This window comes from Rhipicephalus microplus, chromosome X (genome assembly GCF_043290135.1).
Source record: "Rhipicephalus microplus isolate Deutch F79 chromosome X, USDA_Rmic, whole genome shotgun sequence".
Lineage (NCBI taxonomy): Eukaryota > Metazoa > Arthropoda > Arachnida > Ixodida > Ixodidae > Rhipicephalus > Rhipicephalus microplus.
This window is the reverse complement of record NC_134710.1, coordinates 162,228,221-162,252,665: the sequence shown is the minus strand read 5'-3', so window position 1 is coordinate 162,252,665 and position 24,445 is coordinate 162,228,221. Positions and strand designations below refer to the sequence as shown.

The following is a 24,445-nucleotide window of genomic DNA, read 5'->3' as shown; positions in this document are numbered from 1 at the left end:
TCAGGGCCCGAATATTATACCTTTCTTTCTTGCAGAGTTGGTATGGAGAGAATGCTAAAAATGTAAGTAAGACGCCAATTTTTATTATTATATTTTCTCGCCATACAAAATTTTGATGACTTCTTTATCAGCTGGAGTGTTTTAAGGGTGCACAAAGTAAGTTTTTGAATATGTCATGGCCTCTACTTCGACAATCGAAACGAAAGCAACTTCCGTGGTCAATTACCGTGTCCCAGTCTCTTTATTGCGAGTACATAGTTTAATTTCCACCAAATTATGTGCATATGGCATACAGATGATCACCCAGATATAATTAAACACAACCAATTTTTTGTAATTGCTGTGAATTTGTCGTACGTGATGCCATTTCTCGGCGGTGGTAAAAGCGTCGTGCCTTATTTTAATCTGAAGTATACTAAAACGAATATCATATTGAAAGAAGTATACTAAATATGAAACACAACTACCAGTCATCTGCTGCCGGTACATTTTACAGGATTATGCTAACATTGAGTATCGCACCATTGTACATGTGGCTTACCAGGAAATTTCGATACCACTCACGGGAAACACATGGTGCCCGATTTGAGAATATAAAAAAATTCTCAAATTTGTTTGTAGTATAATTGTGTAATTCTACAAAAATGTGCCTGTAGTTCCCGTCACTATATAGGCGGAAGTTTTTTTTTTGGTAACTAGTTTTTTGTCAGATCAAATTGTTTTTTAGGGGCGAAGCTCCTTAGGGCGTGGGCTGTGCGTCCCCTGTAGCCTGTATGTAGCCACCTCTAGTTTAGTTCTTGCAGTGTTCACTAGATGGCGGTACCGTCCCCTGTATGTAGCCACCTCTAGTTTAGTTCTTGCAGTGTTCACTAGATGGCGGTACCGTCTCCTGTATGTAGCCACCTCTCGTTTAGTTCTTGTAGTGTTTACTAGATGGTGGTACTTGTAGCTGATGATGAAAAGATGCAAGATGTTATAAACTAGAAAGCGGTGCTTGTAGTTGAAGAAAGACGCGAGATCTTATAAAATAGGAATGATGTCACATATGGCGCGTGTCATTGGTTGAAGGCAATCGTTCGATTTAGTGCGGCGACGTACGCTAGGGGGAGCGTTGTAATAAAATCCGTTCGCTGTTGGCGCGCGCTCGGAGTCGCCGGATGGATAAGGCTGCACAGCGGAGAGAGCGCAAGGCGGCAGCAGCGCGCGCTCGCAGACAGAATCCCGATGTGCGAGCGCGCGAGGCAAGGGACATCGCAAGCCATCCATCGTCTAAGAACAAATAAAAGTTGATTTGTGTATATACACACACAGCGTTTCTCACGTCTTTACATGATGATCGACTGGGCGAATTACACGGAAGATTCACAGTTTACCGATGAATCCCTCCGGAGCTTCGCCCATTCATCATCATTCACCCCGTGAATATGCCATAATTTTTTTTTAAATTAAAATGCAGTTACACCAGGCTACCGCTGTCACCGACGAGACATGGGGACACGCAGACATGTCCTCAAATGCAGGTCATGGGCAACAGGGGTCAACATAAACGAGGATGGCACTCGGATATATTATAGCCCATCGCAAATATTAAGAATAAATGGCCATAATAAAATATATTAGAAGAAGTTGACGGCATACTGTCAAACAAGTTTAAAACTATGCAGTTCATACTGAAGTGGGACATCTACAATGCAAAAAATATTTCACTACATAATCGAGTACAGATCACTGCACGTGTAGTTGTCTGAGTATTGTGCTTCAGCAGATTCATGCGGCACAATTGCAGTTATAAGTTGAGGTGTTCTTGACAATACAATAATCGAGACAGGTATGCCATCCGCGCAGTTTTGCAGTTGTTAAAGTTATGTCTTCATGGCCACATATATCAGATGGCAATCAAAATACTGAAGCCCTTTCGATTGATTTGTCTAAATGTTGCATATTTCGGTGATAATAGTGGTGAAGTAAATTGACAAAAAGCCAGCTCCGCTACGTGTACTGGCATGCGGGTGCACACAAATAGGTCCTTGAAGGTGCGCCTGTCACATGTTTAGTTTAATGATCTCTTTTTGAATAGCAAAATTGCTGCGAGGAAATATTTATGATGTAAAAAGGTAATGTTTTTTATATAATCATAATTAAGAAATCGGAGAACACAATAAATGACACAGCCACTTAAGCTGTGCGCGTAATTTTGCAGTGGTTTACAGTTTTGTCCCAGCAGCCACATATATAAGATATCTTTTGAAAAACAGAATTCCTTTCGGCAGATTCTTATCAGAGTTACTTATTATTGTGATGGGTACGTAATTATAGAATATACCGGCAGCGCCAAGTCTAATATAATGTGGGTTCACACAAATAGGCCTTTCTTAGCGTGTGAGACACATGCTCAGTTTATTATCTGTTTTTGAATCACAGATGTTTTCTTGATAGCGGGCTTGGCCTTTTATATAGTGCCTAACAAAAGAAAAGGAGCCCACAGTACTTCCACAGTATTATATTTTGTGGTCATAGGACAGTAATTTCAGCACAATAGGAGTGGCAGGCCTTGTGGCCATTAAATACCTGGGGTCATCGTTTTTGGGCAGCCACTTTTTCTGCCAAGCACGCTGGATACAATCGCTGCCGCCGTTGTGTATCTCTGACTGCAGTACGACGTGTTGAGTATGAATGAGCTTCACTGCACCAATGTTCGACAATATTAGCGAGAAAATCCCTCATTTTTACGTCATGCTCGACGTTGGGCCCAAACGCGCGCCACTGAAGCGTTGTGAGCGATATCGTTCAACTATCCGCAGCCGCTCCACCGAGCACGCGCACATCGGTTTAACGGAGTGGCTTTGAAAGAGAAAAAAAAAGAAAAAAATAGAGCGTGCCGTTTCTCCATGGAGATCATCTCAACAGCACTGCACATACATGGGTAAGGGTAGAGAAAAAATTTGTAAAAAGATGGGAAGGAGTAATGGGGAAGGAGGTAATTGGGCCCCACCATTCACTAGGGCGCAGAGCTTCTCACCTAAGGAAAGCTATCAAACAAGTCGACAGGCAAATGGGGGATGTAAACAAGCATCACAAGACAAGCTCAAGGTCACGTGAAGAGTTCGGCGCCACAGGAGTATTCAAGTTAACGCTTCCACATTTATAGGATCCTGTGAACACCGTAACAATAGACAAATTTCGAAGAATTGTACTCACGACACTGCAGCCTTCCGTCATCATCATCATCATCATCATCATCATCATTATCATCACCAACGGCCTGCCTACGCACACTGCAGGGCAAAGGTCTCTCCCATGATTCGACAAATCAGCCCGGTTGTCTGCTTTCTGCTGCCACGTTATACCTGCGAACCCCCTAATCTCATAGGCCCAACGAACCTTCTGCCCCCCTTCATGCGTTTGCCTTCTCTGGGAATCCAGTCAATTACCTTTGATGACAAGCGGTTATCCTGCCTACGTTCTACGTCCTAAGTAGACATATTCCTTTAAAACGTCAAGCGTTTGTCCACCTATCGCAAAGGCCTCTTTTCTGCCGAGACTGTTGGACAGTATACTATAGTTTTGTGCATATTTTTTATACCTACTCTTCTGCTCTCCGTGTCCAGTTAAGTAATTATGAGCTGTAATTCGTCCCCTGACTTACTCTTCAAGGCAATGTCATCAGCGAATCGCAGGTTACTAAGATGCTCTCTATTAGCTCTTATCCCTAACTGTTCTTAACTTAGGGCTCTAAGAACATTCTGTAAACACGCTATGAATACCATTGGAGAGATCAGGTCTGTCTGCTTACACCCTTCTTTACTGGGATTCTGTAGCGTTTTGATGAGAACTTTGGTGGCTGTGGATCCACTGTAGATTTCTTCCAGTAATTTTAAGTATGGTTCATCGATGCGCCTATTTAGTAGGGCCTTTATTTCTGCTGATGTCTTGACTGACTCAAACACCTTCTCGTATTCTAAGAAAGTTATTTATAGGGGTTGGTTGTATTATGTGCATTTCTCTATTACCTGATTGATGGTATAAAAATGCTCTATTGTGGAGTAGCCTGTATGTAATTATGCTTGATCATTTGGACTATTTAGCTCCAATGTCGCCTTCATTCTAGAATCTATTACTTTTTGTAAATAGTTTGTAGAGAACGGACAGTAAGCTAATCGGTCGGTAATTTTTCAAGTGTTTGACGTCTCCTTCTTGCGGAGATGATGTTGGGCGTTATTCTAAGATTCTGGGGCCCTTCCCGTCAAGAGACACTTTGTATATAAAGTTGGCAATTTTTCTAACACAATTTTTCTGCCATATTCCAGCAGGTCTGTTGTTACCTTAACTTCACCAGTGGCGTTGCCACTTTACATTTCTTCTAGGGCATTCCTAATTTCTTCACCTGTTATTACTGGTAAGATTTCGAATTGCTCTGGGCTATTATTGCTTCTTACGATATCATCCTGGTTGTTTTGGTTTCGGTACAGCTCTCTGTAGAATTCCTCTTACACATCATTTATCCTATCCGTATTTTTTATGAGATTGCTAGGCATGGCCGGAAATAATACTTTACAAGCCGCGGTAAATCGCGAAGAGGAACCCAAGTTCCAATGGCGGGCTGATGCTTCTAATCACGACTCCCAGCTAAATCAAGATACTAAATTCATGTCACAACGCTGAGCCTAGGAAACGGCGTTGTGAGCAGAGCAGCGTCAACTAAGCAATGAAAGAAGCGCGTTCGTCGGAGCCGACCCCTGCTTTCGGAAGGAGTTTTTACTTTGGCGGCGACGTTTTCAACCGAAGTTGGCCGCAGTTAACCACCTGAACGGAATGGTTAGGCAGTGATTGTCAAATTGCTGCACTACACTTCTGACCGATTACCGCCGTTGTTTCAGGTAGCGAAAAAAAGTACTGCTTTGCTTAGCACGAGGGTGAAAGCGAATTTCATGGCATGAAATCAGACACGTGGGAGGCCCATATCACTCCGATCACGGTACTTTAAGTCACTTTCTTAAAGAGAAGCTGTCATAGGACGCAAAGCTCAACCAAAAACACAATGATGAACTGACATAACGTTATGAAATTTATTCGTAGTTAAACTCGCGGACTATATAAACATCTAGAATCAGTTTGGGATTGTAGTGGTGTCTTCAACCCTGATAGAACTTGCTTGTCGCTTCAGGTTTTTTGAACGTTATGCGTCCGGTATCTTTACTACGTACATTTTACACGGCCGTGATGTTCAGGAAGACTGTAGTAAGACTGGTAATTTTGTATAGTTTTATTGGGTATCTTGTCTCTAGTAAGTAGGTTCACGGTAAAAGCCATGCATGTGTCCACTGATAGCAGCACGTACACTTATCAGCCTTCAGTAACCTATTATCACCAAATAAGCCGTCTCTATGCATGATTGATAAAAAATTGTAGCGTTTGCTCTGGTACTTGCGTGGACACCAAAAAGAGCTCGACGACGCGTGTCTTCCACGAAATATTTTTGTAATAGGGTCTCACAGTCAACGATATTAAGTATGAACAATTGATCATGTTCATAGGACATAAAGAATGTAAAAGCGCAACAGACTAGGAGTACAGAAAAACAAGAAAAAGCAAGGAACTGTGTGTGCATTCTTTGCCACCGAGGTTTAAGGACATTACACCCCACATATGAATCTTTGCAACTCTTGCCTGATGTGCTGTTAGAATCTAGAATACACTTTTCCAACACAATGGGGCGCAGCGTGTGCCTAGAGGTCGGAGCACAGTTTTCGTGAATGAAGTTCAAGCACATAAAAAAGTAAGGGCACCTAGCGATGCACACAGTGTCGTAACAAGCTTTTATTTTATTCACCTATTTCATAGAACTAGGAATCTTGACATCGAAGCGAAAAGACAGGACGGTACAATAATTTCCATTTGGCTTCTTGAAGAATGTAAGTGCTTGCTTCTTTCGTTCAGTAGCAATATGTTTACGTCAGTGGAACAGATTGCATGTATGCTGTAAAGCACCGCTGCGCTGACACGCTTCAGCACAACGGGGGAGCTACAGTTTTATGGTATGTTAAGGAGAAGTTATAATTCGAGTGTTCAGCTTGATATGGTGTAGGTGGACGTTGATTAACAAGTAGTTCTCACAAAAGCATTGGATACGGACAGAAATATAATTCGATGCTGGATGAAAAGGCAAGGGGAGATGATTAGAAGTAAAAAAAAATGGTGCTGAAAAGGTTTATCAGGGGTGAAATTACATCTTCAGCGCTGTACTAGAGGTATACTAGGAGAGGCAGGCGCACGGTGTGCCTCTCCCTGGTTAAGTCAATGGACAATCAGTCCCTTAATCTCAGTATAAAACTGTATCTAGGTTGTTTAGTCATCTCTAAAGAATCATCCTTGGGAGAGAAAGAGTCACCTGTAGTCAGCTGGTAGTAACATTGCCTTCATACTTCAATTATCGCAAAAGTCATCGCACCGCTTCTGAACTTTTGTTTCTTATACCGTGCCCCAAAGAGGTCTACATCATAGAGCCCCATAAGACATTACGAGCGCTATACGATTTAATCAACTATGCCATTATTTCTGCAGTTCAGTTTTATGGGCTTGAACGTTGAGATAAACATCTGATTGATTCGAGCGTGAGCTGTTTTAGACATGTCGTAACAGCCTTCACGTGATCGCATTTGATCATTAGCACAAGCCAGTGAAAACACAGCTCACTGCTTTTCAGGTGTAATGATTAAGAATGACATGGCTTGTTTCGAACACAAATGTTTTCGAAATGTGTTTCGTGCAACATACACGGAACTTGCTAGTCATCCAAGAAGCTTAATTGCACCGTGACGCAAAATCGCTGATTTTTCTATTGGGAACAGTGATAGCACATTAGAACTTTCGTAAATCTGGAAGGGGCACCTTAATCCGCCATACAACTAGGATGTTCGAATCACTTTCAAAACGGAGCACTCGAACGGTTTTCTTAAGCTCTTCCTTCTTCGGGCACATTACTACCCACTTGTAAGCATTTCTAGGTTGGTAGTCATTAGTGCATCATAAAAAAGAACCATCAACGTTTAAGGAAACAAACTTCTTCTGGTTTCATTGCCCACAAGTGCTTCCAATGAACGCCTGCTTGGCTTCTTAGGCATTTTGTTCTATGTCTTCAGCAGTACCTTAATATATGTTTATTATGCAAACCTTATCAACTCTCTATTAGGTAAAAATAACACGCACTGTCTATGCGCACATACATGCAAACACAAACGTGTGTTCATCTGAAGATGTACACTATTTTCAGGAAGAGAAATGTGGAATTGAAATTCTAAATTTGTGCAAATTCGCGATTTTTCGAACATGGCAGTTAGAGAGGCATGTACCTTATTTACGAACCTGGGCAACGAACGTGGTTCCCAAATAACCCACAATGGGGCCTCTAGAGGCAGAGCTACAAGGTTTTAGAGGCAATCTCATCTACCTGCTTCCAAAAAACCCTCCCTTCAGCGCACTAGCCAGACTTAATTATTGTAATTTTGTTTGGGACACCACTACTCAAGGAAATCGACACACAATACACGTCCTTCAAAAACGTTCGTACGCACAATTGAAATATCTTAAGCTTTTCCGCACATTCGAGTCTTTCTTAAAATATAGGATACTTCCAGCCACAACACTATATGATTACAATTTATGTAAGGCGTATAAACAAGAGTTAAAAACCATTTAAGATTTTCTTAGGCACCTTTTCAGGTTACAAAAAAAAAAACAGCCCTGTATATGCAATACGTAAAAGGAAATACTGAAACATACCAACAGTGCATATGGAAAACTAACACTTTGAAATAACTTACGAAGAATAATAAATAGACTAATTTGCGAATAACTACAATTACAGAACATGCCTTTTAAAGCACTATACTGTTGCTTTGCACTCACGACAGATAATTCCTCAAAAAGATTCTTCTGATGCCTCTCGCTTCTAAATCTTGCACACGCGTATGTTTTTTTCTTTTCTGCAATAATTTAGGTCACGTGTGAGGAACGTTATTATAATAAGCTCTTTTTTGTCTCTGCAAAGAATTTCAATTTTGTAAAGTTAGTCATTATTCTGCTTTTTATATATATGTCTTGTGTTATATATTGCTGAATTATATTGATTTATTGTTACTGCATCGCTGCTGTTAAGCGCCAATGAGGGTCCTAGAGGCCTCGTAGAGCTGTGCGAACGACAGCTTTTTCCACCCACTCCTTCGTATCATTCACTGCAGTGATGCGAAAATAAAGTCATTGTCATGTTGTCATTGTCATCTTTAAGGAAGTGTTGCTCGTGCAAACTCCTCCTCGAAGCACTGATATATAAAACAACCTGATCCACTTATTGAAATTTTGCTTATCACACACCCTAGCGTCCTTTGTTGATGAGTATTTTCACACTCATTTTGAAGCAGCTGATGTATGATTAGAATGAGAAATACCAGCAGACTATAGTTAAATTTAGCTTCTGAAAGTGGTGTGGAGTCACGAAGTCATCTTCATATTCATAAGTAAAATAGGTTTCGTATAGTGGGGTTATCCTTTGTTTCTTGGGTTAAATTGCGGTTTACAACAAATTTGTGCTTACTATTTCTTCGACGGCCTCGTATGTACCGTAATTTAGTGATACCGACATGTCAAGCTGCAACAAGCTTTCTCTTTTATGATTCTTTTAGCGAACAGTAGAGCAAAAGAAATTGACCTGCCATTTGAACTGAAACATCAATACAAAGTTCATACAGCCACGCCGACGTGTCTTCTGTTAACATTTGAACCATATGTAGATGGTAAGTATGTAAACATGAAAAAAGATGAAAAAACCCTATGTAATAAACTGCAATATGTGCATTTCGCCTCATAGCTCGCTAGAGGAAAACGTTTTAGAGAGCAGCTCTTCGGAGCCCGTTCATGCGTTGAGTGGTGACGGCACTTTCAGCGTAACCAAAAAAGTGAATGAGGACACAAAAGAGTGGTAGGCAGACTGCTCCAATCAGTCTTCAAGTTTGAGAGTTCAATAAGCCGCTTTATAAGCATCTGCAGTGCCTCGTGCCTGCTTTATTCAAAGGGACACTTATTGTGGAGAATGCTGAAGCCTACTCTTAAGGGTAATGATATAAATGTAGCACAGTGCTTTATACACAAGGTGAAACAAAAGAGGAGCACAAATGGCACTGACGAAGCAACTGGGTTCGTATAATAAGGCAGGTTTTTTCTCAAGCAAAAGACCTAAAGTGAGCACGCCTTCAAATTGATAAAAGCAATAGATTCCTCACTTTACGAAACACCGCCTTTTGTGAGCCTTGTAGTCACCCCTAATCAGCCAAACAAATTTCTTTGAAAATAACGCCCGGGAAGGCTGGCTAACGCAACGATTTGCTGTCGAATTTCACAGCCATTTATTTTTTGTGGCTATTGTTGTGACAATGTTCTGGTGTCAAGAAAAATAGAACCCTCTGTCACTGAAAACGATGCTGGTCAAAGCTAGTCGATCGATTTTATAATCAATACAGTGCTTTTTATAACTCAAAAACTTACCGACCTGTTTTCCTGATATATATATGGCCGCAGGATAAATTTGTTATGTACACAGCAGCGATTTTACGTGGAACCATGTTGGTCACTTGGTTTATAAGGCAGCCTGTGCTCACAATGCTTCTCTGTACCTTTAAATTGAGCCCCCACAGTGTCAATTTACTATAGTTGCAAAAAACAGCACAATAACACCATAGCTGGTTGCCAGTTACCTAACTTTCCGCGAAAGAGAATGCACGTAGGCATTGCCGCCAATTTGTTATTGCGGTCATTCGTATTGCTGCGCGACTGCAGGTTATCTCAAGAAAATTTTTTTTGGGGGGGGGGGGACGAGTTGGTTTGTTGTGAAGTGATGGCATAACAGCGGCAACACACACCAACAAGAGAGAAGATACGGACACACAGGTGCCTTGTGTCCGTGCCTTCTCTCTTGCGGGTGTGTTTTGACCGAGCTCCCTTGCTCTAGGTCACAATTTGAGGGTTTCAATTATCTCAATATTCTGCTCTAATAATCTACAATAACCATGTTCTTGTAAGCGGCTTCCTTGCATTGTAGCACTTGGACCTAAAACTAGCTACTCTTGTGAGTACAAGAGGGCCCCTGTCACACTTGGCAACCTAAGTGCACTTTGAGCGAGTAAACTTCGCCGTGAGTGTAATTTGCGCGCTGTCACATGAGAAAGCTTAGTGTCACTTGCTGCAAAGTACACTTGCCGGCAAGTGTGTTCGCCAACCTGACTTCGCTGCGACGGCTGCGACGAAGTGTGTAGCCTCGGTACCAGTGGCTTGTACAGAAATACGCTGTTGCCTAAAGCAGCGCTGCTACTATTTTAAACCATTGTTTTTGTTATGAGGAATACTGCTATGTGATAAAACAAGTCTCAAAATAAAACAAAAAACCTCGCCACTCTCAACATTGGGCAGTTTGCGGCCACATACGCTAGGGCGATTCAGCGGACATGCTGTGCAATGGCTGCGTTCGTCGTGTTGTTAACTTCCAGGCAAACTTTCACATGTGTAGGTGAGTTGTTCACTAGTAATTTAAGATGGCGTATGCCACAGGTGCTACTTCCACGACGACAGCGTGCTCTGATGATGAGGCACAGGTGCTAAAATAACAAATATATGTTGTGCTACAAATTCATCAATCGTCACTGCCATCATTTCCAAAGTACACTTCGCTTTTTCGTGTGGCAGCGCACCCCCAAAATGACACTTCGTGAGCGTAAGCACACTGGCTCAAAGTGCATTTAAATTGCCACGAGTGACGGGGGTATTAGAGCGCCATTCTTATCCAGCCCATGGCAACTCCTTCTTATACAATTTTTGAGTGACAAAACTGACAACTCAGATTATTTTGGAAAATCCGCTGCTCGTCGTCGTTTCTGATGCGTTGACGAACTTGTATCAGCCTGTGCGTAATTTGCTGTTTAATATATTTATCATGAAACCTGATGAAGTCGCTAAATATGCCTGTCTTGGTAAAGGTCGTTGATTGACAGATGCAACGTTCCCGTGTTCAAGCGGTAGCTAAAATTACGTAGATAGCAAAATCCTGGCGCACGCAAAGGATTGTGGGCTGCGGTGCCCATTTGCATTGACTTCTGGTTCGAAATGCCATGGTACTGTAGGGGAATGTTTGCCAGTGCCATCACTTTCTGCATGTTCCACCTGGCTGTCACGGTGACATTTTCTCAGAAATTGCTACATATTTTTTTGGAGCGCTACGTAGCTTAGTTGAATAACAATGCAGTGACTGCGACACAGTGATAATCGTGGGAGTGGTCATTTCTTGATTCAAACGCAATTAAACTTCAGACACATGCTTGTAGTTTTGTAGCAAACGGTGTTATCGCGCATGTTTTGATTGATATATGGGGTTTAACGTCCCAAAACCACTTTATGAATATGAGAGACGCCGTAGTGGAGGGCTCTGAAAATTTCGACCACCTAGGGTTCTTTAACGTAAACCCAAGTCTGAGCACAGGGGTCTATAGCATTTCTGCCTCCATACAAAATGCAGCTGAGACAGCTGGGATGCATCGCGCATGTTTTGTCACATACAAGTAACCACCTTTTTTTTCATGTTGCTCGCTCTAAAACGTATTTATTTACTTTTTAGCTGCTAGGATACATCCTTGATTTGGTAGAATGAATGGCAATAGTAAACTGTTTCTCACTCTATGAAATGCGCACTTGTAGTTTTTTGCCTTTCTTTTAATTTTTTTCATCAGCTTTTGCGTGAGATAATGTTTCCTCACGCAATCGAACTTGCGAAAGCACCCAGAATAAAGAAAACATCACATCAGACAGTCAGGCTTGCAATACTGATGTAATACAGAGGTGATGCCGTGCTACTAGTTTCTTCAAAAGTGATTTCAATCGTTTTGCTTCACACCATACCATCAACAGAGCGCCATTTTATGCGCTAAGCTGTTTCCATAAATTTGACAGTCAGTTGGAGATGCAGAAAATACAATGCAAATACAAGAAATCATCGTACTTGGGCAGAGTGCGCGTACTTGTGATATCATCGTACTTACGTCGACATTCGGCAGCTTGTGCACACATGTTAGAATGACTTTGAAGTAGACATCGTTTATGCTCAAAAATACTGAATTGAAGTGGTTTTGCAAAATATTACTGTAGTGGCGGCGTGAGCCGCCGGTGAATGAACGACTAGACAACTTGAGTGACCATCGCAACAAAAGCCCCTTCATTCCAACTTGCGCATGCTTATATATATATAAACAACACTGGCGCCACCAGCGGCAGTGATCGTGGAACCGAAACCAAACAGACCAATATACAACACATTCCCTTCCTTAAAAACAGCTATATAGATTAGTGATTTAGTAGTTGAGTGTGTTGGCACATACGCAAAAAAAAACACTATACAAAAATACAACCTGTACAATGAACGTAACTATTTAGTACAACAAAATCACACAGTTTACAAAAGGAATTCACCGCACGGGATACGTCCGTTTCATTCACTTTAGCACAACTTCTCTTGCTACACCTAGTAGCCATAATGCTCTGGTGGTAGTCTCTTTCTTGGTCGTTGCACCCTGCGTTGTTGTGTTATCACTTCTCTTGGGTGGCTGAATTCGAGGTTGCCTTTAAATCTAGTTGTGGGTTTCTTCACTCTGACGAAGTCACGAACGTGAACTCTGGTTTCTCTTGCATCCCTCCGAGCGTCCGTGTATCATTTGCTGCTCTGTTGCTTTTGCTTTACCCGCTCACGTAAGCGCCGGAGTTCTGAGTTAGGGTCGTCAAAGAAGGTTACCGACGGATGCCCGACGACCTACAACCGAGTTCTAGGCAGCCGCCCGTGTATCAGAAGAGCTGGAGCCCTTGCCGTTGTAGCATGCGGTGTGCATCGGTAAATACCCAGATACTCTGTTACCACTTGGCGCAAAGGTCGCTGCTCAAGAACCGCCACATGAATGAAGGTTTTTAATACTCTGTTAAAGCGCTCCACTTGGCCGTTTGCTTGTGGATAGTATACGCACGAATGTTTGACCTGGATGCCGCGATCTTGAAGAAATACCTCCAACTCCCGAGATGCAAACTGTGGACCGTTGTCGCAAATAACCTCTTCTGGGTGGCCTTCGCGCACGAACACAGCGACTAAAAAGCGTATTACTGTGCTGGTTGTCGTCTCGCTACAGAAATGCACTTCGGGCCACTTGGAATAATAATCGACAAGCGTGATTGCATATCTGCAATCGTAGGGCGCCCTCTCAAATGGGCCTACAATATCCATGCCGAGTTTGAGCCACGGCTGTTCTGGAAAGGAAACCGGTTGCAAGGGTGTAGCTCGCACCTTGACGCTCTTGTCTGCTTCCTGGCATATGCTACACATCTGGATAGCTAGCTCGACTTGGCGGTCTATGCCCGGCCACCAATACTTTTCTCGCAGCCGCGCTTTTGTTCGCCCCACTCCGGGATGCGACTCATGTGCTGCAGCGATTACCTGCTGCGCAAGTGAAGTGGGAACCACAAGCCGTTCGCCACGCAAGATAAGATTGTCTACCCCAGAAAGTTCGTCACGTACTTTGAAGAATGGCTGAAGCTCGGCCGATAACGATTTGTGTGCAGGCCACGACGATTGCACATAGATTTTGCTTTGTTGCTGTGCGCTATTTTGCAATTGGGACTGCTCGAACTGTTCTCTGGTAATGCAGGAAGGAATTTCGAGAACTGATACAACCTCATCAAACAGCGTTTCTTCTTCCTGGAAAGAGGACGTGGGCAGGCGTGAGAGTGCGTCCGCCACTTGGTTTTGCGACCCCTTGCGGTACTCGACTGTATAGTTTTATTGTAGTAGGCGCTCTGTCCACCGCGCTACCCGCAAGGGGCGCCTTCCTGTTCCTTGGGTTGAAAGCGATGCCACCAAAGCTTGATGATCAGTGAGCAACCTGAAGTGGCGTCCCCACAAGTACACGTGCCACCACTCGCACGCCCAAACACAGGCCAACGCTTCCCGTTCTCCTACCGAATATTTCCTCTCAGCTGGCGAAAGGACTCGAGATGCGAAAGCAACAGTGTGCAGTTTATGTCTGTCCACCTGCTTCAGGACCGCTCCAACTCCACACTCTGATGCGTCCGTCGACACTAAGACTGGAAGAGATTCATCAAACATTCTCAGTTTAGAGCTAGATACCAGCGCCTCTTTGGTCTTTCTGAAACCACCGTCTACCTTGTCAGACCAAACGAATCACTGCCCCTTTTTTAGCAGGACACGCATTGCTTCAACCATGTTAGCAAAATTGGGAATAAACCGAGAATAATATTCGACCAATCCCAGAAGTGATCGAAGGCCTGCTGGATCCGTAGGCGTTGGAGTGTCTCAGATGGAAGCAACCTTTTCCTTCAACGGCACAATACCGTTTGCGGTGATCCTGTGGCCCAAGAACGCAAGCTATGGCGTATCGATGACGCATTTCGTGTTCAATTTGAGTCCTGCCTCTTATATGCACCTCAGCACTGCGGCAAGATTCGCCATGTGCTCCTTTCTGCCCTTCCTAAACACTATGATGTGATCGATATAGAACAGGACCCTTTATTCTAATTTGCGCATGCTTATATACATAAACAACACTGGCGCCACCAGCGGCAGTGATTGTAGAACCGAAACCAAACAGACCAATATACAACAATTACCACGTGTTTTAATGCTTCCCCGTTTGCTGCACTCTGGACAGCCTGTTACCGTTATTCGTGTTTGCTCATTTCTACTTCTCGCTACGTTATTTGAAATGCAATAAAAAGTGTTTATTCATTCGCAAAAAAAAAAAAACATTGAACACAAATATTGAACAAGGGTAAGACACGCGTCACAGAATTGCAGGTGATTTCTGTACGATTACACTGCGCAGCAGGCACTTTGAAGCAAGGGAGGGAAAGGCCTTGAACCAGGAGTACCGTAGCGAACGACGCGCCATCTTGCTATCCGCCTATTGTCACGCTACATTCACCACGCAATGTTCACGCAAAAACTGGGCGTTCTATAGCATCACACGTGCCGCAACACTTCGCTTTGGTCAGTGCGCAGTTTGCAAGTGAGTGCAATATCAAGTCATCTTCACAGCTGCGCTTGGAGTTTGAACCACGAAATATTGTAATCATCACTATTTTTTTAATTTTCCTGTTTTGGATTTCTTATTCGAGCGTTTTATATAAAGACGTTTTCTTCAATCTATCCTTTCAATGTAGACACACATGGAAGCATTCTTAACCTTAGGCAGGGTAGAATTTCTGGCACCTCCAGAGATTAGATGCCTCAACGGTGGTGAAGTTGTACCCTGTTATCTTACCATATAGCTCAACCACGAGGTGAACATCGTCCTACAGTCAAGCGGATGACATTCAAGGTTGGACTAGGCTAATGAAGAGGCACATCTAGAGCTGGCGTGACACCTGTAAATTTCAGTTCATGATCTCACAGGTTAACAGCTATCAATAGGAAGGCTTGGATAAACGATCACTCAGGGGCTTTTTCTGTCGTCAATGTGCCCTGTCATGCAATCGGTTTTGGTGCAGTGTGGACTCTAAAAGGGCCAACTCTGCACCGGTGAAGGCATGACTGGAAAGGAGCTGTTACAAGATAGACGGTACTGTAATTGCATTCAATTGATCATCCTGCTGGGGCTGAAATATTGGTTCAGCGGAGCTCCCACAAGCTTATGTCTGATTAGCCAATGCAGTAGTTTGGACACCTCGGTAATTCAACTTGATGAGAGCTAAACGTGCACTGAAAAAATGACGAAGACACGGGTGAACAGACAAATATAAGTACTATATAAAGCTTGCGTGTTCTTGCAAGTAAAAAAATGTCTAGATGATCGAAATGGATCTTCTCAATACCTTTGATCATTTTTAATTGAGACCATTGCAAAGCATCCAAGACGCAGGCCCTACATTTAGAAGCAATACATTTCTATGACTGTCACAAACAATGCATATGGCTCCACTCAGCTTTTGCGAAGTTTAAAAGCAAGGAGGATGGCAAAGCCGCCTTGTGCTGGCAAGACACAACGTGTAATCAACTCAAAGAATAAAAGAAGAGAGAAGAGATGTTTATTTACAAAGAAAATTTTGGAGATCGGCTTGAATCCACGTTCTACCCTGCTACCCAACATGAAGGAGGAGCGTGTGGAAAAAAAAAGAAGTGAAAGAAGATGTTCATGATGATGAGGAAGTGCCGATGAAGGAAGACCTTGGATCAATTATAGTCTCTTGTCGAGTTCTGCATCTCTTAAACACTTCTCCAGCACTTTCAGAATATTGTGTTGATGACGAGGTGGTGGTCTCACCTCAACTTTTTTCGCAAACTTGCTGCTTAGTGCAATTCACTAGGATGGTAGTCATAGAATTTCTCTGCGTGATATATTGTGGGCAGACGGACAGAATATTATCAGTTGTCTCAGGGGTGCCACAGGCCTCACAATTGGGGCTGTCTGCACTGACGATAACTTGTAAGTAATGACGAGTAAACGCCCCACCTAATCGTAATCGGTGCAATAAGCTTGTACTGCACCTTTTCATGGTTGGTGGTAATCTAACATGCATATCTGGGTCAAGTTCATGGAGACAGTAGTGATGGTGGCTTGGTAAGAACCAATTTGCTATTGTAGTTTTTTGAAGGAGTGTATACACAACAGAGTTAATATCCGGTCGTGAAAACAGAATAGATAATATTGTGGCTTTATCGTAGGCCATATTTGCCTCCGCATCAGCTTGCTGGTTTCCATGTAGGCCAGGGTGTCCTAGAATTCACTGATACCTTATACAATGGCCACTTTTCAGGGTTACATTGTGTTATTCAGCTACTTCTTAAGCAAGAAGATGATATGGCTCCCATTTAGCAACCAAATTTATAACCTGAAATCCTTGTTTAGAATCACAAATTATAGTCCAGCTGTGAGGCGGCTGCGTCGATATATATTTAATTACCTCGAGGATTGCCAGAATTGTTGTCACCACTGATGTTGTACGATAGTCTAGAGGGAAGCATTTGGTGGTCTTTAAACTTGATATGACGAATGCCGCTGTTGAAGCAGTGTGTAACACAGACCCGTAAGTAAAGACATATGTGGAAGAGGCATAGGTTGTAGATATAAACAATAGCGTTAGTTTTTTCAGGCAACAAGGGGGCATACGCAATTTCTCGCCCATTTCTAGAATTGATAGGCACACCTTAGGTCTTGATAACGTACAAGCTGGTGCCTCAGCAACTTTCGCCGGAGCAGAGCCTGAGGGTATAGTGCTTTCATGACGCGAAATTGCTTTTACAAAAGTGCTGTACAGTCGGGGGGTAAGTATCGTGGGTAAAGAATGACGACCATAACGGCTCAGCAGTCTGGTATATACTCTTAAAGGTTCACTAGAAAGATAGCTTTCTATGGGAGTTATGCGTGCTTCCGCTGTGACTCCTATCGTTGAAGTACAGCGTGGTAGTACCAAACGTGTTTTTGACGCCTGAGCTTGAAAGCTTTGCAATGTACGCAGGCAGGAAGAGCGAAAACTGATCATAATGGGTACGCTATATCGTAGGTAGCCTACAAAAAGTTCCTCATACAGTTAGATAAATGACCTTTCTGATCGGCCCCATTTCGTGCCTGCTATATAACTAAGCATATATACAAAGCTGCTTAGTTTGGATCAACCATCGATAGATGCTTCGACCAGGACAAGTTTCGGTCGATCACGAATCCTAGGAATCGGCGATGCGTTACATACCGTACCAAAGTATCATAAATCGTAATCAGGTAACGTTGCATCGAATTGCGCGTAAATGCAAAGGCCGCACACTTTGCAGTTGCCAACTGTAGGCCCCGCAGTCGCAAATATTTGGAGCTGACCAAAGTTGCACATTTTAGTCTTGCAAGAAGTTGTGGCCGTGAGAAACCAAGAGCACATGCGCAGATGCCGCCTTTCTTGTTGACATATGTAGATGTCGATCTGTATCCGGCGGTTGTTGTGGCCGAGCCACAACAACCGCCAGATACAGATCGGGCAAGTCACTCCTAGAGGGCTCCCGACGACCACCGCACAACCCACGGAATCTGCATTGTGGAACTCCATGCAGAGTCCAACTTCTAGCGCACCAACCGACTCAACGACTACAGCAGCCACTATGACTACAGCACCAACTACGACTTCACACCAGGACACATCCCCAGCAAAGCAGAACACATAAGTTCAAAGCAAGCTCGAAGTCATGCTTCAACGAAGCGGGTGTGTGTGACGTCTACCGGATAGGTTTAGATATGAGGACTCTAGGAATTGAAGTGCGGGCTTAACCTAAGCGGGAAGTAGTGTCATAGCGTAAGCTTCGTGTGACGTCTTTTGTGATAACCTGTGACGTCAAAGCGTTCTTTTGTATAAGAAAATGTCATTCACGGCAATAAAGACAGTTGCCTTTCTGTTCGTGAATTGTTGTCGCTCGTATGCGTTAGTTTAACCTCCCTTTGCGAAATCTTGTGATGATATTTGGTTAGAGGTTGCTTTTTTTTCAAGAAACCTATCGAGCCTGACCAGCACCATTTTCTCAATGACCTTTCCTACACCACTTGGCAGGGAAATCGGTCTGTGAGATGATAAAGCATGACGTGTTTTTCCAGGCTTCAGAAGCGTGACAATATAACCACTTTTTCTTTGTCTGGCTCTGTACCTGTGCTCCACGATGCATTGAACGTAGAAGAAAATTGCGTGTTTCTACGCCCATACACGAGAACGTAGCGTACGTGATACCATTTGGTCCCGGTGCCGATTAGCGTCGAGTATAGGCAAGTGCGGCATCTGATTTTTGTATCGTGAACATGATGTCAAGACGGCCTTCTGAGGTTGGCAGGACTTGTCAGTAATTTTTTATGGAACAGCAGTAGCTCCAGCTACAATATATTTGCAGTACCCTTCCGCAACGTCTACTTGGCTCCTACGTTGCCCAATCGTCAGAGCTTCGAAAGGGCACTCAAAGAAGGAAGTTCACACTAGGTGTGTACAGTAGGAACACAGTGAGGCTCGTCAATTATAGGGATTTAACGTTGCCTTCTTTGTCTATGATAATGCCTTAATTTGCAATGACAGAGTAGTCCAATGACAACCTGTCGTGGACCTTACGAGAACGTCCAAATGCCAGTGCGTGCAGCTAACACGGAAACCTGGCTATGGCACCCCCGGTATGGGCGTGGGCACCTGTCGTACTTGGTTCCCGCAGAGCCAGAAGAAACCCGCATGTCTGCTACGCGGCCTGTCTTCGTCAGTGCGCGTGACTTGGCGGGGGTGGAACATCGGTGCATGCATACTTGGGCGAAGTGCTCGTAGGGCTTTTTGCATATGACGCACGTTACAACTCGGGCTATTAGAGCCTTGCTCTAAAAGTAAGCTACACGCTTCTTCTGTATTCTTTCTTGGTTGTTCTCAAGCGAATGCAGAATGCAGCCCCAGATTCGGTGGTACCATGTATCTCAATCGCTGATATTGGAGAAGCGGCTTCCCATACAAATGGCTTTCTGGCCATGCTCAGCAAGTTTTTTTTTTTACTTCTTATATTCTGTGTCTTATATCCTGTGCGAAGCCAGTTTCTCTAAGGTGGCCGTGAATGCCTAATCAATTAGAGCATAATTTAACTGACATATTACCTTTTTTTTTCACACCGATTGCATGGACCTTGAATCGGCTAGCTTTTACATCTCTGCTCATTTCGTCTGCTGTTCTAATATTTATGAGGTTTGTTGAATGCATCATAATCGTGTATGTTTTTATTGTGTGCAGCTTTTTATGGTTTTGTTTGTAAGTGAAAAATGTTTTCCTTTTAGTTAATTAGTTAAATAAATAGATTTCCTAATTGTATATGTTGTCTCTTCTTCTAGCATCATGAATTTCTGCTGTCGATCTTTACGTGTGGTAGTGTAAGTGTATTTAATTTTTTTTGGGGGAACAAACGTGAATAAGAGTGTTTCTAAATTGTACGTGTTGCACATAAAATTCGAAAAAGTGCACAATCATACGGCGAACCTAAAATTTTCTTTACCGACTCACAAAAAAAATCATCAGTAGTAGTAAAATACATATTTCAACTTAACAATGTTATTATCTTCAGCATAAGCACCGCCAACGTATATCAACATTTTTTTTCTATAGGTACGAAGCTGTTAATCATTTCAATACTTTCACAAACGGCCTTTTATGTTTTCTTCTTTCAGGAAAGCCACAATGCATGCTATGGGGAGTACGTGATGGTGATGATGTTACAAAGAGCGAATGCTACAGCGCGTCCTTGTCTTGCGCGAATATGACCGACACTTTGGAATCACCAGATGATGATCCTTGCTATGCGTACGACCAGTATGAAAAACGTGGCAATGAAAAAGCGCTACAGGAAGCACTAGCTAAGATACAAGATTAAATGAGTGGGTTGCTTTCGACACTCACAGTGTGTTGTGTGGTTCAGAACATGAGCGGAATAAAAATAAATGATAATGATCCTATAGGACCTCTTTTTTTTCTCGTACAGGTGTCTGGCACCAAGAGGTAAATATTACCGTGCTGCTCAACCAAAGCTGTGCTGTTCAACGTCGGTCATAGAGATGGTTATGCACGTCATTTTCCTTGACTAGATGTGCGTTTTCTTGAATTTTTTTTATTGTGGTAGCCACATGTGAGCTCCTTGATCAAAACAATCACTCTAGTCAAAACCAGCTCTTCTGAATGATAACATTGGCCCACTTGTCGAATACTGCAATATTGCCGTTTCTTTCGCAATTATTACGATCACGAAGCCAACAATGATGTAGAGTGGCACTTTAAATTAGCGGCCTTTATCAAAGTCCAAATATTTGGCACTGTATCTAGTATCGAAATTCCATATGACTTTTTGGTTGTGCGTGATAGTTGTACCAAACTGGAGAACTGTTCAGCAGGCGGAACTGCGCTCGAATGTATGTTGTGCAACAATGAACATGAGCACTAGATGAAAAAGCGTTCTCACAATTTATCCGAGCTCCCTAATGGAAGGCCGTGGGTCTAATTCGGGCTTTTGTGGTGACATTTCAATAAAGCCATGTGCTAGATGACCATGTACATTAATGCAACTGCGCTTTAAGCAACAACAGATAGTCGGAAGTGCCGAAGTCCTCCAAAATTACGCGCCTAATAGTAGAATCGCGATTCGGGCATTAATTAACCCTGATCCAATTTACTTCGTTTCAATTTTACTTTCTTAAACTGTTTCATCCAGGGCCTTTTACGTGAGTGGTGGTGTTACAGAATGAAAAAAGAACAGACACAGATGATTCAGTTAAGGTGCAATTTGAGGCTTAAGAGGCAACTTTTGAATTACTGCACTGATTTTGATGAAAATATCACAACTTGCTTACCTTGCTGTTTAATATATTGCCACTAGTACAAGTTCTACAAGTATTGTTGCCATAAATGCTGGCAGGCTTGCATGTGCCGCTGTTCAAAAGAGGACCAAGATGCCCTTGCGGAGAAGACAATAAAGTTGTATTGCCGTTGATCGAATCAGTCTGACGTCCTTGTGTGGTCTTATCTACAGGTTCCAGTTACGGTGTAACGTGGCACTGGTGGAGGTGCTGGGTAACAGTGTAGGCACTGTTACCACGAGGAACAAGCACTCTCAAATTATGACAGGTAGATTGCAACTATCCCTCAAGAGGAAGGTATATAACAGCTGTATCTTGCCGGTACTTAGCTACGGAGCAGAAACCTGGAGACTTACAAAGAGGGTTCAGCTTAAATTGAGGACGAAGCAGCGAGCAATGGAAAGAAAAATGGTAAGTGTAACCTTAAGAGACAAGAAGAGAGCAGAGTGGATTAGGGAACAAAAGGGGGTTAAGGATACCATAGCTGAAATCAAGAAGAAGAAATGGACATGGGCCGGGCATGTAGCGCGTAGACAGGATAACTGCTGGTCGTTAAGGGTAACTAACTGGATTCCCAGAGAAGGCAAGCGGGTTAGGGGGAGACAGAAGGTTAGGTGGGCAGATGAGATTAAGAAGTTTGCGGGTATAAATTGGCAGCAGCAAGCACAGGACCGGGTTAACTGGCGGAACATGGGAGAGGCCTTTGTCCTGCAGTGGACGTAGTCAGGCTGATGATGGTGATGATGACCACGAGGAAGGTCTCAGCCCCAACGTCGACGCCTTGGTAGAAACAGCCGAATTTCGGCGCAGTTGGCGGCAACTAGGCCTACCACCCCAATTTGGCCCACTTCTGGGACAATCCATAACCATGGAAAGTACGACAACTGCAAGACAGACTGAACAGATGGTCTCCGCCAGCTCTATGGCCACCAGCCCCTCAAACCACAAAGCCCTTCTATGGGGAGCCCTACGAAGACGTTGAAGATTGGCTGGACCAATACCATCGAGTCGCGGTGGCCAACGAGTGGGACTAGCGCCGGAAACTCCGGTATGTCTACTTTACCTGGAGGATTCAGCCCGTATTTGGTTTGAGAACCATGAGGCTGCCTTGACAGCCTGGCCGGTGTTTTGCACTCACCTGCGAAACACGTATGGTAACAGCGACCGGAAGGAACAAGCAGAACGTCTCCTCAATTCTCCCAATCAAAGACCGAATGAAAGCGCGGCCATGTTCGTTGAGCAGATGTCTCGTCTGTTCCGTCGAGATGATTGCACAATGACGGAAGACAAAAAGGTACACTTTCTGATGCGGGGTGTCAAGGAGCAGCTCTTTGCTGGACTTTTGCGAAACTCACCAGCTACCGTGGTGGAGTTCCTCCGTGAAGCGACAACAATGGAGCGAATGCTAAGACAGCGGTCTTCACAGTATGACCGTTTGGACAACCTTGCATGTCTGTTACCACCCTTGGCAACACCCGACGTCACGAGCAAGAGAGACCTTGCTGAGCTATTTCGTGGCATTGTACGCGACGAGCTGCAAAAGCTTCGCGCAGTGCCTTCATAGATTCAAGTGGCTGCTCCGACAGACGTCGTCCGTGAAGAGGTACGGCATCTGGTACGACCATTAGTGGCACCTTCAGCCGAAGCTCCTCTGCTAACGTATGCGGAAGCTGTACGCACTCCAGCGCCGGGAGCCAGCTATTTCCCCCGACCAACCAGCCTGCAGACGCTGCAACACTTCTCGGGCCTGCCACGCTATGAAAACCCTCGACCGCCTTGCCTGCATATGCCGCAGTATTTCACGGGCCCGCCACACTATGATAATCTGCGACTATAATATGCGGAAATCTAGCGTGTGGCACGCTTCCGACAATCGGCCACTTTGCTACCCCTGTGGTGATCCAGGTCACTTGTACCGGGAGTTGTTGTACAGACAGATGGGCCTGTCTGAATTTCGACCCGACGCTCATCGGCCCCAAGATGGGGAACGACCCTGCGCTATTGCAGAAGATTTGGCAAGCCTACCGTCTCCAAATCGTCAGCGACGCCAATCACCCTCTCCGTTTCCTCGGCGCTCTACGTTCTCGAATCAATACTCTACTTTCGCCGATAGGTCGGCGGGACGATCCGCTAGGTCCCCAAGTCTATGCCGGGGAAACTGGGATCAGCGGCCTCCGGGGGTGGGACTGCTGTTAAGATATCGTCAAAACAGCCTCCTTCGACTCATCCGTCGACCTTCGACGATTCCTTTCAGCCGACACCTCTCATCGCCGACGAACCCCATTCTGCTGACATTGCCGTTCTTGTCGACAACCATCCAGTAACTGCTCTGGTCAACACCGGCGCTGACTACTCAGTTATCAGCGCTGAACTTGTGGCTGAACTCAGGAAGGTTACGACTCCTTGGGGGCATGGACCAAACCTTTAGAAAGTAGGTGGTGATCTCTTGACACCAATAGCGAGATGCACCGCAAGGCTGCAAATACGCGAGTCAACGTTCATTGATTGTTTCGTTGTGCTTCCCGAATGCTCCCGGAAAGTTATCGTTGGCATGGATTTCCTTCGCGAGCACCGCGCTGTTATAGATCTTCGAGACTGCCTCGTAACGTTTGCTGACCACTATGCTCGGAAGCCTAGAGATACCGATCCGCAGAGCACTACGCTTCGCATGGTCGAACACACCATCACACTTCCGCCACAAACCAGTATGTTCGTTACTGTACAGGGCGGCATAGATCATGACAGTATAGTGGTATCGCTGAAGCCAACCTTTCGGTGCTCTTGTCTCAGCAAATCTGCGTTGCCCACGGCAAAATCCAATTTAAAAGTGGGATGATGAAGTTGTTAGTGACCAATTTTAGTTGAGCATACCAACAATTGGCTAAGCGAAACCTATCTCTAATTTCGAATCCATTGCCGATGAATCGTGTACGACAATTGCCCCAATTTCTGCAGCCGTTTTAAATGACGCAGTGGTAGCCTATACAGCCGATGTCAATCCCAAGCTGTCATGGGCA

General features: G+C 44.0%; 1 protein-coding gene across 2 annotated transcripts in view; it reads left to right on the top strand.

Annotated features, from left to right (window-relative positions):
* The window catches only part of LOC119175529 (uncharacterized), an 83,248-nt gene extending 62,714 nt beyond the window's left edge, over nt 1-20,534 (top strand). Inside the window, exons 7-10 of one of the 2 annotated variants that reach the window (XM_037426450.2) lie at nt 36-62; nt 5,842-5,912; nt 8,679-8,789; nt 20,250-20,534. In XM_037426450.2, coding sequence (XP_037282347.1) covers nt 36-62; nt 5,842-5,912; nt 8,679-8,789; nt 20,250-20,452 — 412 coding nt within the window. In that variant the 3' untranslated portion in view covers nt 20,453-20,534. The remainder of the gene's footprint in view (nt 1-35; nt 63-5,841; nt 5,913-8,678; nt 8,790-20,249) is intronic. The other variant, XM_075878109.1, reaches the window with a different exon arrangement.
* The last annotated feature ends 3,911 nt before the right edge of the window (nt 20,535-24,445 follow it).